This window comes from Schistocerca americana, chromosome 3, assembly GCF_021461395.2.
Source record: "Schistocerca americana isolate TAMUIC-IGC-003095 chromosome 3, iqSchAmer2.1, whole genome shotgun sequence".
Classification (NCBI taxonomy): domain Eukaryota; kingdom Metazoa; phylum Arthropoda; class Insecta; order Orthoptera; family Acrididae; genus Schistocerca; species Schistocerca americana.
The window spans coordinates 256,480,662-256,496,759 of NC_060121.1; the positions used below are offsets into that span (position 1 = coordinate 256,480,662).

The 16,098-nt window shown below is 39.1% G+C and overlaps 1 protein-coding gene across 2 annotated transcripts in view; it reads right to left on the reverse strand.

Annotated features, from left to right (window-relative positions):
• Window positions 1-12,790: 12,790 nt before the first annotated feature.
• LOC124607300 (transmembrane protein 184B) overlaps window positions 12,791-16,098 on the reverse strand; it is a 100,806-nt gene continuing 97,498 nt past the window's right edge. For both annotated transcript variants that reach the window (XM_047139593.1, XM_047139594.1), the window contains one exon: window positions 12,791-14,144. In XM_047139593.1, the coding sequence (XP_046995549.1) occupies window positions 14,110-14,144 (35 nt within the window). In that variant the 3' untranslated portion in view covers window positions 12,791-14,109. The remainder of the gene's footprint in view (window positions 14,145-16,098) is intronic.

Genomic DNA, 16,098 nt, shown 5'->3' on the forward strand with positions numbered 1-16,098 from the left:
GAGTGAAGAGCTAATTGCATTGCATGTGATAGAGGTGGGAGGGGGGACAGCAAAAAGTAGACTGGTCAGAAAATGAAAGACATAGAAAACTAAGAGGAGTGAAGAAAGGAACAGTTACTGTAAAGAATTGCTGAACGAAAGAAATTAACATAAATTAAGGTCAGGTGGGTGGTGAGAACCAAGGACACGTTGTAGTGTCAGTTTCCACCTGCAAAGTTCAGAAGATACTGGTGTCTGGAGAAAGAATCCAGATGACAAGTGCATGAAACAGGCACTCAGGTCATGACTGTTATGTTATAGAGCTTGCTCTGCAACAGGATATTGTGTGTTGCCTGTATACAACCTCTACCTATACCCATTCTTCCGAACTGATTACTCGGCGGTACTCATGCCGATGTAATAGACTGAACAGTGTTCACATAACAGCAGTACATGACGTGTCCTTTCACAGATGGTTCTCCCTTTGATAGTATATGTTTTTCCAGTTACAAGGCTGGTATAAGCACCCATCTCCCTACCCTATGGCTCCTACCCCTGTGACCATTCCAGCTGCAAAACTTGGCCTGTGCAACTTCCTATCACCATCTATATCAGCCCAATAAGTGGCAAATATATACTTCAAAGGAAGAGGCACCTGCAACATGACACGTGGTACACCAGCTGTTAATTTAAACACTGTTCGGCCTTTTACATCAGTTAGGATGAATGGGCTTAGGCAGAGGGTGCATACTGGCAACACAAAATATCCTGTTGTAGGGAATGTTCTACAGCAAGACACTCATGATCTTAGTACCTGTTTCAACATGTGCGCCATCTGGATTCTTCCTCCAGACACCAGTTTCCCAAAACTCAGCAGGAGGGAACTGACATTACATGTCCTTGGTTCTCACCAACCAGCTGGCCATAATTTATGTTAATTTCTTTGGTGTCTGCATTTCTTCAAAGTGACTATTCCTTTCTTCTTTTATACATCTTTTATTTTCTGACTTGTCTATTTTTTGCCATCCCCTTCCCACCTGTATCACATGCAATGCACTTAGCTTTTTGCTCTTATTAACTCAAGCACAATGCTTTATCAGTAATCTCTTTCTTGCATATTACCCCATTTTCCACCTTTAAGTTCTCAGGTTTCAAATCTCATCTGGTTCAGATCATCAACAATCAGTCTCTCCTTTGGATCCTATCCAGTAAGTCTCCCCTGAACTGGGGTTATGGGCAACTTTTCCGAACTCTATCCCTTTTCCTAAACCTCACCAGTCTGTTTCCTTCACCCCTCTTCCTTCCCCTTCAACCCTTCTGTCAGAAGAAGGAGCCATTGTGTCCAGAAGCCTGCAAACTGTAATACCTTTTATATGTTTGTTCTCCTGTTGCCATTTGGTGAGTAGATTATTTATCTACCCAATTACATTACAATGGCACACTTTGTTTGTAGTTTCTGACATTGTTTGAACTTGGTTGGGAGAAAGCAATTGACTTTCAAGCCTACATTGTCTTCAAGCTGAAAGCAAGTGCAAGATTTTGCAGACTCCCACCCTATTTATTTGGCCAGTAATGATGAGGTTAAGGTTGTTTCCTACAATCAACGGGCAATGATGCCCAACCCTTGCCTCGCCCAGATGAATTCTTTTGTTCAACTTCCATCAGGTAAACTATTCTCAAAAGTTGAGCTAGCAGGGACATATTTTCAGTTGCTTCTTGACAAGGATTCATGGAAGATATTAGTTTTGAACAAACCATTTTAACTTTATCAATATAATGGGTTACCTTTTGATACAGCCAATGCCTCTGCCATTTTCCAGAAGTTTCTTGAATAGACTAGTGCAGGAATTCCATACTGTGTGAAGTTTCTTGGTCACCGGTCATATGACAGATAGACATTTACACAATTACATCTGGTTTCTGCAGCTCTTGCAGAGAAAGGCCTTCCATTAACTTTTCCAGCTGTGCCTTCTTCCAACTAGCGGTCACTTATTTACATTACATTCTGAGTGAAGAGGGCCATCAACCCATCACAGGATATGTAGAGGCTATTCAAAACATGCCTGATCTTAAATTTGTTAAGAACCTTCAAGTATTTCTAGGAAAAATGAATCACTATGTGTGACTTATTATCCAGGCAGCCTCCAAAGCTCAACTCCTTCCCTTAAAGAATGCCATTACGCTTTTCATAAGTTTTAAAAGTTGTCCCTCTAATCAGCCCACTGGCTTGTGCCTTACCAGCCCCAATTGCCATTAGTGTGGTTAGTGTAGTCATCCCCACATGGCATTAGGGCTGTTCTGGCTCTCGTGTTAGAGGATGGCAAGATAAGGCCTATCATGTTTACATCAAAGACTCTTACTCTAGCTGAGGAAAATTGTTCTTAGATTGAAAAGGAAGTATTTGCCATTATATCTAGTGTCCATAAAGTATGAATATTGTTGTGTGGTTGCAAATTTAATCTTATCTTCAACCGTCAATCACTCATCTAATCAGTTGCTAAAATGCCAAAATGTACAATGCATTACCTTCATTGATGGACACCGTATTTGACAAATTTCCAATACTCCATTCACTGCCATACTTCTGCTCGGGTTTCTAAAGTGTAAGTGCTGTCTCACCTTCTGAGAGGTCCCAATCCTAAATTTGACTGCAAGGAAACAGTTTGTTGATCATTAGACAGTAAACAGGAGCTATCATTTGATGAGTTCCCTATAATTTCCCCAGGATGTTGCTACAATGTCTTGGCATGACCCCACTTCTTTAACGAGTCCTGCAATATGTCTGGTCAGATTGGGCTAACAGGCTTTCAGATGCAAAACCAGCTGGCCTTTGTTTGTTTTTTGTCAGTGGCATCAACTTCAGGCTTGGTAAGGTGTGGTGCTCCTTAAAGATGATGATGAATGATGTTGGGTGGTGGTACTGTCATCCCTGGCAATATTAGGTGCTCCAACTCTTGCATTAATCCCATTGAGTGATTTCTAGGATGAAGCAACTGCCACAGCATTACATCTACTGGCCTTGTACAGACAAGTGGGTCTGTGGTGGAACAGCAAGGACATCAGTGGGTGTAGTTGGCTACAGCAGATGGAATGCTTCACTAGTAGCACAACTACCTCCAGTTTGGTACCTCATTCAGTGGGCCCTATAATCAAGGAATCCAAAGTCACCTCCATCTCCCAACAACAATATAGCTTTCTCCACTCCTGGGTCACAGAGGATGGTCAGATGGTCCTACCTTCCCACGAGGTGCAAAACACACCCATGGATGTTGACCTGGCATTACCAAAAACTGAATCAATGGACCAGCCTCATCCTTTGGAGATGCTTCTGCTCCCAGAAGTTTTTGGATCTATACAAGAAACTTCAGATCCAGCACCATTGCTGCCTGTAGCTCCAGACAGCTTCCAGGAGCTTTCCACCTTGACGTACCCCAGCTCCCAACCAATTGCACCATGTCATCTATCCCTGTACCTCTGGGCACATATAAGCCCTATGGGTCAGTTCAAAGGGGGAGGGGTGGGGGGATTTAGTAACTCTGCCAGACCCGTGAAAGGAAGATACGTATGTATTGATATGCGTGATACTGGCCATGTCTGGCAAGGGCGCCTGTGGAAGGAATATGGCTGATATTGCAGGCCAGTCACATGAACATCCACAGCAAATGTAAGGCTGCCTAGTGATGAGTTCTTCATCAGTAGCTGTTATCAATGGAACTTTGATTACTAAATGCGTGCTTACAAGTAAAGTAGTGCTCGGACTTTGTTCAACTTAATTAGAAACTGTGTCGTACCAGTTTCTGTTGTGGTTCAGATTAATGTACCACTGAGAACAATTACTTTTAGGTTTGTGGGTTAACAGACAAATTTAATGTTTTGTTACAAAATTAATTATATTCAATACATGTTGGCTTGTAGTGAGGACTGTAACAAAAACAACGGAAAAGAACGTTGAAGATAGGTTACTTGCAGATGAACCATGAGTGGCACATATGAACATTTACAGATTTATGTAGGCTCATTTGTTTTTGAGTTTTCTCATACATATGCAGAAAATCCCAAGTGCTCAACTCTGTAGCACCAACACTGTTGACATTTGGTTGCCAGGGCAGACAAGTGGTGGTTGAGTATGGGGTGGGACGTGAGAGGCACAGGACGAGTAAGGTGAACAAGACACGAAGGCAGTAGAGAAGTACTGAGAGGCAAAAGTAAGTGGGATACAGTCAGACTTTAGTGGAAATGATGAAATAAGGATTAACATTCATAATAACAATATACCAAATGGGGGATATTGAGAGAGAGAAATAAATGAGGGAAGGGCAGTACAAAGTTGAGATGGGAGCCAAAAGGGCAAAAGTAATGGATTGGGTAGGAGGAAAGGAAGTTATGGCATTCTAAAGATTTGGTGCTAATGTGGAGGATCGAAACGGCGTATGTGTTACCAGCAGCTGTTCAAGCTATTGGCACTGTGGTGCATAGCTTACTCAAAAACCAGTTGACTGATGTTGCAGCTGGTCACAGTTTGAATGTGACTGTTGATGTTGATAGACTGGTTTGTTTGTTGTAGCACTTACTTATACTGCTGCACAACAACAGTTATATACAGCTGGTCAGTACTGTGACTTCTTTCACACACAGCACTATGCCTGACCTCATATAAAGTACCAGTAACATCACGTGATGGGTTGATATTTGTGGATATTGACTAGTAATTAGTAATAAGGCAGAACAGAAAATTTCAGATAGATTGACGACAGTAAGACAGGCATTTAGGAAGCAGGTTTTAAAATATAAAACATTTCCAGGGGCAGAGATGAACTCTGGCCATTATTTAGTAATTATGAAATGCAGACACACTGAAGAATTACAGAAAGGTACAAAATTAAGGGGATGGGACTTAGATAAGTTGACACAAGCAAAGGATGCAGTGGCACTGACTTAGGGGGGGGGGGGGGGCAAGGTACTTTTTGACCCCCCCCCCCCCAGTAGTTGAAAGTAGGGGCCTCACCCCCCCCCCCCCCCCCCCACCCGCCCGCAATATCCAAACATGCATTTCTCACCGCTTTCCCCCCCTTCCTCATCCTTTACTGGGAAATTTGTTAAAACTTGTATGTGATGATTTTGTAGGAAAAAAATACCGATTTTACGAGCTATTGCGTATTCCTTTCTGCTACTCGTCTGACCTCTGCATATGACAAACTGTCATGACACGGTTTGTCCCTTGCATCTGCACCATTCGCACACTTTTACTGTATGGAGGAATGTGGGGAATGAAAGCTCACCATGAGCTTGCAGCACTTTGGCTGCTAGGACGAGCTCCACTTCCTCCCACAGCAGCCTGCTGGCAGCTTGTAAAAGAAACTAATGAGCAATAGTAACACTGAATTTGATGGCGATCGCTAGAAGGACTAGGTAACGTTAAATACTATTCATTTTTGTAAATTCTAGTGACAATCACTAGGTACAACACCACACAAATCTGCACCGGCTCCAGGGATTTTGCTGCCCCACGCAAAAATGTCAAGTGCTCCCCCCCCCCCCCCCCCCCCCCCCCCCCCTTTATGACTTTGTCAACGTTTCCCACAATATATTTCATACATGACGCCTTATTTTCACATATCACACTCATTCGTCTCTTTCTTGTGAATATGTCTTTAAGATCAAAGCAGCAGTCAGTGATACATTTACAGTGCAATGCATTTTAAGCCATTTTTGTTGGAGGAAATGTTTCTTTCGTAAATTGGAGCACACTGTTTCTGTACCATAGATAATTGTCAATTTGTATTTCCAATTTATTCTCACATTCATTCATTTACACAAGATGGATTTGCTGCCCCCAAAAATCTGCCGCCCTGGGCGATGAAACAGTTCGCCCCCCCCTCCTCCCTAGAGTCGGCCCTGACAATAATCAACACTATTGTTACATGGCTACTTCTTGTTAGGTGCACAGTACTGTTACACAGGCCGTAGCTAATGTTGGCAGTGAACATAAATATTCCGGAGCTGGGCATCGCCAGTGGTCAGTTAGTCTTACCATGACTCAGTTCAGCTGTTAATCTTTCGTCCCTTACCGTCCAGTTTAAAATGGACAAGTTTATAATTAGGAGGAAATGTGGCAATGCAGCAAGTGTTAACGATGGTGAAGTAGACCCAGTGTTAGTGGTGCTGTGTGTGACAACAAAGACACAGATAGTGACGGAACAGTGGCGGTGACAAAAAACACAGTTCCCGGAAAAAAACAACATTGTTATCAGCCCTCTTGGAAACAGCAATTTGCATGGATAGATTACAAAAGGGTAAAAGATGTTATTTTTTGCAAAATTTGGAGACAAATGTTTGAAGAAAATCATTTTCAGTTTTCTCACAAAATGGAAAAAACTTTCATGGAAACTGTTTTTTCGAACTTGAAGAAAAGTTGAAAGCTCATGAAGCATCGGGCTGCCACAGAGACACTGTACTGAAATTGAAATCCTTAAAATCGAATATCAATATATTTAGCCAGATTTCAAAGAAAAACTGACACAAATGAAAGAAAACTGAGCTTGTTTACTAAAAATCATATCTTCCCTCCGTTATTTAGCAGTGCAGGGGCTTGCAATAAGTGGGCATACTGATGAAACAAGTAACTTTTGACAATTTGTTACGCCTTCAATGTGAAGATAACCAGCTACTTTTAATATGGCTACAGCACGAAACTTGTAAATGGACATCCCATGATGTGCAAAATGAAATTTTGGCCATTTTAAGTCATACACTTCTTAGAAAATTATTGGAGGCTATCAAAAGTGCAGAGTATTTTGCAATAATAGCAGATGAAACAACAGACATAACCACCAAAGAGCAATTTAGTATCTGTATAAGATTTGTTGATGATTCGACAGAGATAGAATAATATTTTTTAGGGCTATACTCAATACAAAGTACCACAGCTAAGGATCTGTTTGATATTATTATCGACATTTTAAGACGATTTGATTTGCCTACATCTAATTGTAGGGGCCAATGCTTTGATGGTTAAGCTAACATGGCCAGATTATATAATGGTGTCCAGGCAAAGTTTATGGAAATGGAGAAGAGAGCTATGTTTGTGCACTGCCTTGCACACTTTTTAAATCTAACACTACAAGACACTGTGAAAGCAGTTCCAGAATGTCAAAATGCATTGAATGTCATGAAGGATTTAATACATTTTGTGAGAGATTCACCTAAAAGATTATGATCTTTTTGCTCACCTGAAGGCAGATGCCTCTACAAATTTGAAACCACTCTTTTCTACAAGGTGGGCTGTAAGATACTTTGCAATGTCTTCAGTTTTGTCCAACTATAAAGAACTTCAGGAATTTTTTCTGAATGTTTCAAGAAATGACAATTCAGACACGGGGGCCAAAGCAAATGGCTTTTTGATTAATATGCATACATATTCTTTCTTTTTCATGTTATCACTTTTGGTAAAACTGTTTGGTCACATTGATACCATAAACATAGCACTACAGAGGTAATCCCTACACTTAGAGGAAGCCAATAAGATGATTTCCACTCTTGTAACTTCTATTAAATTTATGAGAAACAATTTTGAATCATTCTGGGTTGAACTAACTTCAAAATGTCAAGATATGGATGTTGATTCCCCAAAATTACCCTGTAGAAGAAAAGTCCCTAAGAAATACAATGACTCCATCAATTCATTCATAGAAACATTCACTGAAGTATGTGACAAATATAGGAGTGTGTATTATGAAACAATGGATACATCCATCAGCTTATTGGAATCACAGTTCAAAACTCAATCATCCACGTTTGTAAATCAAATTGAACAATTTCTTCTTGGTGATAACAAACATTCATTTGATATTTTATCCTTCTACGAATCGGATATACACAAAGAATGCTTGCTTCTCCACCGAAGCATGTTTCATGAGATTGTCCAAAGTAGTGATTCTGCAAATATTAGTTCATTGGATGACATAGCAAAATACCTAAAACAGGAAAACCACCTGTTTGACCTACTGCCTGGACTAGCGAAATTCATACATGTAGTACTGATGATTCCGGTAAAGTCCTGCACTGCTGAGCGATCATTTTCTTGTGTGAGGATGGTGAAAACATATCTTCGTTTAATAATGAAGCAGGATCGTCTTAATGGCATCGCCCTTCTCATCACCCATAGAGATGAATCAATGAAACTCAACCTTGATGCCATATGCGATGAGTTCATATGCAGGAATGATCTGAGGAGGAGTACATTTGCCATCAAAAATTAAGGTATGTTTCTTCAACTTTATTTATGAATTTGTTTTGTACCACTACTGACCTATACTCTGACTGAAACAATATTGTGATTGACATTTTAGCGACTCAAGGGGTAGAGGCTAGTCGCCAGCCAATCGTAGTTTGCATGATTTTCAGCTGTTTGCATTTTTCATTATTCTCACAATCTTTTAAGGGTTAATCAGTAGCTTATTCTTCACAAATCACTCTGAAATCTTTTCATTTATGACTTCAGCATACAGCCTAAGAGCCTTTCTATTTCCACCTTCAATCAATACAATGGTGTCATCTGCAAATAGGACTGGTTCGGAGTGTCGAACATGTAGATGAAAATGCAGAGTTATTTGTCAAATGTAGTGCCTAATAAAATGATTCAGGTAATTCCTTCTCGGTGTTGCAATTTTCACAAACGGCAGTATATTTAGTGATGCATGTGCTGGACAGAATTGCAACTACACATTAACATGGCTCTTCACCATAAATGACAGATTCTTGGCCATCAACCACTACTATCCAATTCAAGGCCAGGGTGTCTTGCCCTGTGACAAATTTCTCAATCATCATTCTAAGACTTGATCAGATTTATTTGAATCAAGCATAGGAGGAAATCATTTGAATCCAGTGCTGAACTTCACATATTTGTGGCCTCACTACTTCAAGAAGACGTCCAAGGACATTGGGAGGGGTGGCTGTTCATTTGACATTAGTACATACAGACATATGGTGTATAGTAATAAATTGAAAGGTTTTGTGCAGGCTTTTGAGATCACCGGTGGCCTAGTTTAGAGGACATTCAAGCTGAAGAAGGAAGAGGATGTGGTGCTCCCAAAAGCAAAGCATATGTTGGAAAAGTCCCTATCAAATGTAAGAAGCTGCAGGACATGTCTAGGTCAAATACTATGTGCCTGAAAAACACAGGTCATTTTATGATGAGATTCTTCAGTGGCCTACTTCTGACACAGTGAACAGCGACATTGATGAGTGAAGTATCTCAAAATGATTCAGTAAACTTTAAAATGTCTACTTCTTGTTCTTTCAGTAAATAAATTGTTCATTGTAAGTAATATCTATTGTCTTCAGTATTTTGTTGTGGACTATTTCCTGCCCCAATAGCCTTTCTTATTATTTATTGAGGTGTTTACTGCAGTGAGTGGAAAAAGGATAATATTTCAGCCTTTTCAATCATTAGTCGTTAACTAATGGCACTCCTATTACGACATTTTGAGACATAACCACTTGATACTTGTACTACAATTGCTTAACAGCGAGTTTTTCAATAAAACGTGTAGTTGGGCAGCAAAGAGATTTTTTTGTTTTCCCAGAAACCTGGTGGATGGAATGTTATCCTTTTTGCACTCAGCTGTTCAAGTTTTCCATGTTCAAATTCTCTAACCTTCCTACACAAGTAACAGATGTAACATTCTATGCATCAACCTGCTGAATGCACGATACATTTTTACTTCGGAGGACATCCCTTTTGGTAGCACCCACATGGAGGTTCTTCTCGGGGACCATTTTATCTCCAGTATACTTTACCTATGCAGATGCCATCATCGTTTAACTGTGCAATAGATCCATATGCCCTCAGGGACTACAATGGCTCTAGTTTCCCGTTGCCTTCAGCACCATCATAGCATGGTCCTATTGGCTAATATTAAAAGGTCAATGCTGTTAATCATCCAACCAGTTCCCTTGCAGATACTGAAAAGGCTGCTGCCCCTGATCAGGAAATATCTGTTAGCCTGGCCTCATAAAAGATTCCCATCGAGTGTTGGTGTACCTCCCGTAGGGCTACCTACTTTATTGAGGCACATATGCCATCTCACTGCACCAAGCTCCATGGTTTGTGGGGGTGTAACTGTATTATAAATTTCTTTTCACTCACATATATACAGGGTGGTCCATCTGAAGTTTCGGATGAGATTATCTCGAAAACTATACATCTGGTAAAAATAGTGGGTAAGACAAGTTCGTAAGCTCAAAGGGGGACATCAAATGATACTGCAAATGATCTCCAGTCCCCGCTCCCTTGGGTGGGGCAACTTTTAAATCTTAAATGGAAACACCAATTTTTTTATTGCAAATTCGAATTCTCCATGAAAAAGTAATCAAGTTTTGTCTGAAACATTTTTTAAAACCATTGACAGATGGCGCTGAAATCAAGAAAAATTAAAATTGGGGAAGAATTCCGATTTATTTAGAATGATCCAAGTAGGACGCATCAAATCGATACAAAATGTGCACCAATTCTTTCGTCTGTTGATGTGTACGGTTCACAATCTGAAAGTGAAGTGACATCTGATCGCATTGCACCAACCTTTATACTGAACCATAGTTCACAATTTGGCCACAGTAGCACCACAGTTGGGTGAGTAGTGCAATTGTGAAGAGATTCCTAATGAGATTTTAATACCATTCCGCCTCCCTCCATCATAAACTGTGGCGGGTAGGATACATTTTGTAAGAAAATAGCTTAATTTGGCATAATGAAAGAATTGGTGCACATTTTGTATCGATTTGATGCGTCCTTCTTGGATCATTCTAAATAAATCTGAATTCTTCCCCAATTTTAACTTTTCTTGAATTCAGTGCCATCTGTCAACGGTTTTAAAAAATGTTTCAGACAAAACTTGATTACTTTTTTATGGAGAAACCGAATCTGCAATAAAAAATGGGAGTTTCCATTTAAAATTTGAAAGTTGCCCCCCGCCCCACCCAAGGGGGCAGGGGCTGGAGGTCACGTGTAGTATCATTTGATGTCCTCATTTGAGCTTACGAACTTGTCTAACCCACTATTTTTACCCGATGTATTGTTTTCAAGATAATCTCATCCGAAACTTCAGATGGACCACCCTGTATATCTTTCAAATTCTCATAAATGTCAGTGTACAATTACATCTGGCTTGTTGTAGACATGGGGATGTATGTAATAGTTTAAGACCAGTTTGAGTGTAAATATCTAAGGTTAATTTCCTAACTTCCCCATCATGTCTTATAGACCAAGAACCTAAGATCCTATCATTGATAGTAAAAAAAAACTGGTTGACTAATCACATTAAATGACTACACCCTTGGTGTTTTTCAAAATACTGTACGTACCAGCACCGAGTTAGGTTTCTTCCTTCCTTACATCCTGCATGCCTCCATAACAGCACAATCAATATAACAAGCACAACCCATTATATCTTACATGATATAGCTAAACACTAAGTCCATCATTTACAGGCTGGAGAAGAGCATAACTGTCATTATCATGAGTGTGCCATTACCTTGACCTTGCAATATGGGAGTCTGAAATGTTCCCAGTGTTCTTAATGAATAAGGAACTGAACTGAAAGGCTTTCACACTTACACTTGTAAAAACAATTTCCCTGGAGATAATTACTTCCCATTGCAATGTGCATAAACATTTCTCTGTTCCTTATGTTCAAATAATTTTCTTCAAAATCATTCATACATGTTTTCGTATTTATGTTGTAAGTAACTTACAAATGCCTGACAAAACCTCTTACTTGAAGGGCATTAGTTCTCCTCAGAAATATTATTGAGAAGGAAAAGAATCTACAATTAAACATACTGCTGACAATGAGATCATTAGAGGCTGAGGATGGAACAGAAAATCAGCATGGGACCTTATTGCAGGAATTCTTCTGACAATAGCTTCAATTTATTTAGAATATGTTGTAGGGGAAAAACACACCAAGATGCTAAATGGGAATTTGAGCAATGCTGTTACTGAATATAAATCCAGAACTGAATCGGTGACTGGTCTCAAGTAAAATTGCTGCCTGTACCACTAAGGTGCTGTCCCAAAGGTCTTTCAGACAATGGGAAATTAACCATAACAAAAAGGCAGCTTTTTCTCTTGTCCCCAATCTTCTCTAAACTTGAAGCCTAATAGCTCTCTTCTTTCCTTTCTCTCATGCTGCTTCTAACATAGCCCCTGAGGTTGCACGCTTTCTACACAAATCATAATTTCTGTATACTATACTTATTATTGGTCAATAATGGAAAAGTCAGGATGTAAATGAAGATAGATCACCACTTATCAAATACAGGAATGATTGAGCAGACACGCTCACAAAAAAGGCAGAAAACTGACTGGCTTTCATACAAAGTTTGTGTGTGTGTGTGTGTGTGTGTGTGTGTGTGTGTGTGTGTGTGTCTCAAGTCTGATGAAGGACTTTCACCTGAACATTAAGCAATTTTTCATGTCTGCTGCTAAGTACCTTCTCCATTTGATTAGTAGTGATTTCCACCCTTTTTCCTCCAATTCCAATTTGTCTTGATGAAACAGGGATGTCCGAGTCTGGTGGTTTCCCCATTTATTAAGTAAGTCAATCACGAGCTCTAATTACATTTTATTTTATCTTCTGCATGTTTCAGACTATCTATCTTTGTGCTTCATGAAAACAGAGAGAGAGAGAGAGAGAGAGAGAGAGAGAGAGAGAGAGAGAGAGAGAGTGTATGAATGAATATTGACAGTTACTGATTTAATGCAAATGCAAAGATTAAATAGCATTCAATTAGAACAATCTTCACAAAATTAAGGTTCTTAAGTATATGCTAATTTATTCAAAAAAATGCAAAAATTTACATACAACTACCTACCTATCTACAAAAGAGAGACAAAAATGAGAGACAGGAACAAAGATAAAGAGTGAAAATACACTTAATGATGATAAAATCATAGTGGAGTAAACACACATGTACACATGCCCTTTCATAAGTAACATCCTAATCTTGTGCCTTTAGAGCTAAATTATTGTTCTTGAATAGATGATAAGGAGGAAACCAAAAGAAAAATGGCACATGTATGTGTTAAATACAAAAGTATGCTATTTGCTCAAAAGACAGATGCAAGTAACAGCAAATACATTCTCTAACATCCTCTACCTTTATGTCACTCTTGATACACACGTGTGGGAAAGAATTGCATTTCGTGTGCCATTTTCTCACTTTTTACACGTCTTTCTTTTTTCTTTTGCTAATGTGCCAAGAAGAAACATGTCGTTCAAAAGGTCTCAGACATGTCTGCTCCTCAGTCTGTTCATCAACTAAATACAATTTTCATTGTAACCACTTTAATCTTTTTTGTGCCTTTCTTCCTTGTAATATTATCTACATATGAACAAACATATTTACAATATATTTTTACAACAAAGACAATTTGTACAAAAGTTTGTGATGGCAGTTATGGCAAACTGATATTTGTTTACAAAAGGCGGGGAAAGGAACTAAGAATAAAGAAATGCAAAAAACAACAAAAAATTAAAGGATGTTAACTGTAACTATTTTCCACAAAATTTATAGACGTATGAATGAAATCCACACATTTGCTACTAGCATTTTTTTAAAATAAATATTTCTGACAAAGAAAACCTCAAATAATAGGAACCCCATGATAATGTCACAAAGTATAATAAAAAACTTTCCATTTCCTTGTGTTAGAATAATAAATTTGTCGATTATGGGAAGGACAATGTTTTACACTTCTTTTAACAACAATCAGCTATATTATGGTCACTAATACTATGCCATGGACAACACTTTCAACATGCAGAACAACATTAAAACTACCCAGAGAGTATAAAAATAATACTTTGAATAGAGTTGCTGTGTACAGGTCAGCGCAGATAGATTTTTACAAACAAGCAGCATATATTACTAGCATAAGGTTAAGAACAAGCAATGAAATTAATCACAGTGGGTAAAAATAAATCAGAAAGCCTTGTACAAAGTAGGTTTCTTTCCATGCTATGTTTACAGTCCAGAAAATGCATGCAAGCAGTGACATGCAGATCTTCATGAAGCAGGCGTTGGCAGACCACAAAGAATGCTTAGTGAAGTTCAGATAAAACTGGCTCATAGTTTCTCATATGGCTGACTTGAAACAACTTCTGAAAAAACAAAAATCAGGAGAAAAACATGATGGTTAAGAACACCACAAATTGTAAGTTGTAAAAGAATGTTAAGTCATGGTCTTGTACAAGAAGTTCAGACTCAAATTAACTGTTTATCATATTAGATCAACACACAATGAAACCATGGAGCCATTCATAAAAATGAAGTAGTACAGCACATAATATTGGTAACGAACTGTTTGGTGTGTCAGTTATATAAATTAATAAACTTGTTGAATTATGACATCCTTCTCTCTTTCCAAGATATTAAGTCTCTACTATTTTCACCAGTATTTGATATAATGGCTGAATCATCATTTCAAACTGCCAATTAGACACAGCAATCTGTTTAGTTATTGTATTTTTGCAGCTATGTGGTGAACATGTGTAGACATTTCAATTTCAAAATAATGAAATAACGAAATGCAAAAGTTATCTGTCTGTTTCTTCAAACAGTTCTTGAAATGAATCATAAAACTGAATATCAATGAAACACACACACACACACACACACACACACACACACACACACACACACACACACAGTGGAAGGAATACATTAACAATAGAACAAGAGAACTGACACAAATATAATTAAATTTTCAATCAAATTAATCATCCACTGTAGAAGAGGGAGTACACTATGTGATCAAAAGTATCCGGACATCCCCAAAAACATACATTTTTCATAGTATGTGCATTGTGCTGCCACCTACTGCCAGGTACTCCATATCAGCGATCTCAGTAGTCATTAGACAATGTGAGAGAGCAGAATGGTGTGCTCCGTGGAACTCACTGGACTTTGAACGTGGTCAGGTGATTGGGTGTCACTTGTGTCATATGTCCGTATGCGAGATTTCCTCACTCCTAAACATTCCTAGATCCACTGTTTCCAATGTTATGGTGAAGTGGAATTGTAAAGGGACACGTGCAGCACAAAAGCGTGCAAGCTGACCTCATCTGCTGACTGAAAGAGCCCGTCGACAGTTGAAGAGTGTCGTAATAGGCAAACATCTATCCAGACCATCACACAGGAATTCCAAACTGCATCAGGACCCACTGTAAGTACTATGACAGTTAGGCGGGAGGTGAGAAAACTTGGATTTCATGATCGAGTGGCTGCTTATAAGCAATACATCACGCCAGTAAATGCCAAATGGTGCCTCGATTGGTGTAAGGAGCTTAAACATTGGAAAATTGAACAGTGAGAAAACGTGGTGTGGAGAGACTAATCATGGTACACAATGTGGCAGGGTGTGGGTATGGTGAATGCTTGGTGAACATCATCTGCCAGTGGGTGTAGTGCCAACAGTAAAATTCGGAGGTGGTGGTGTTATGGTGTGGTCATGTTTTTCATGGAGGGGGCTTGCACCCCTTGTTGTTTTGCATGGCACTATCACAGCACAGGCCTACATTGATGTTTTAAGCACCTTCTTGCTTCCCACTGTTGAAGAGCAATTCAAGGATGATGACTGCATCTTTCAACACAATCGAGCACCTGTTCATAATGCATGGCCTGTGGTGGAGTGGTTACATGACAATAACATCCCTGTGATGAACTGGCCTGCAGAGAGTCCTGACCTGAATCCTACAGAGTCCTGACCTGAATCCTACAGAAATCTTTTGCGTTGGTTGGTTGATTGGGATTGAAGAGACCAAACAGCAAGGTCATCAGTCCCTTGTTTCAAAGGTGGTCCATTCAGATGGACTTACATCTCAGAAGAGTCATAACGATAAAAGGTAAGAGACTACATATAGTAATAGTAATAGTAGTAGTAGTAGTAGTAGTAGTAATAATAATAATAATAATAATAATAATAATACAAGGGCCGTTCAGAAAGTAACCTCCGGTTGATTTAAAAAAATACACCAAGTTAAATAAAAATATTTTAATATATACATCTTACAACTACATCTTTGCACTATTTTTCTACATAGTCTCCATAGCGAT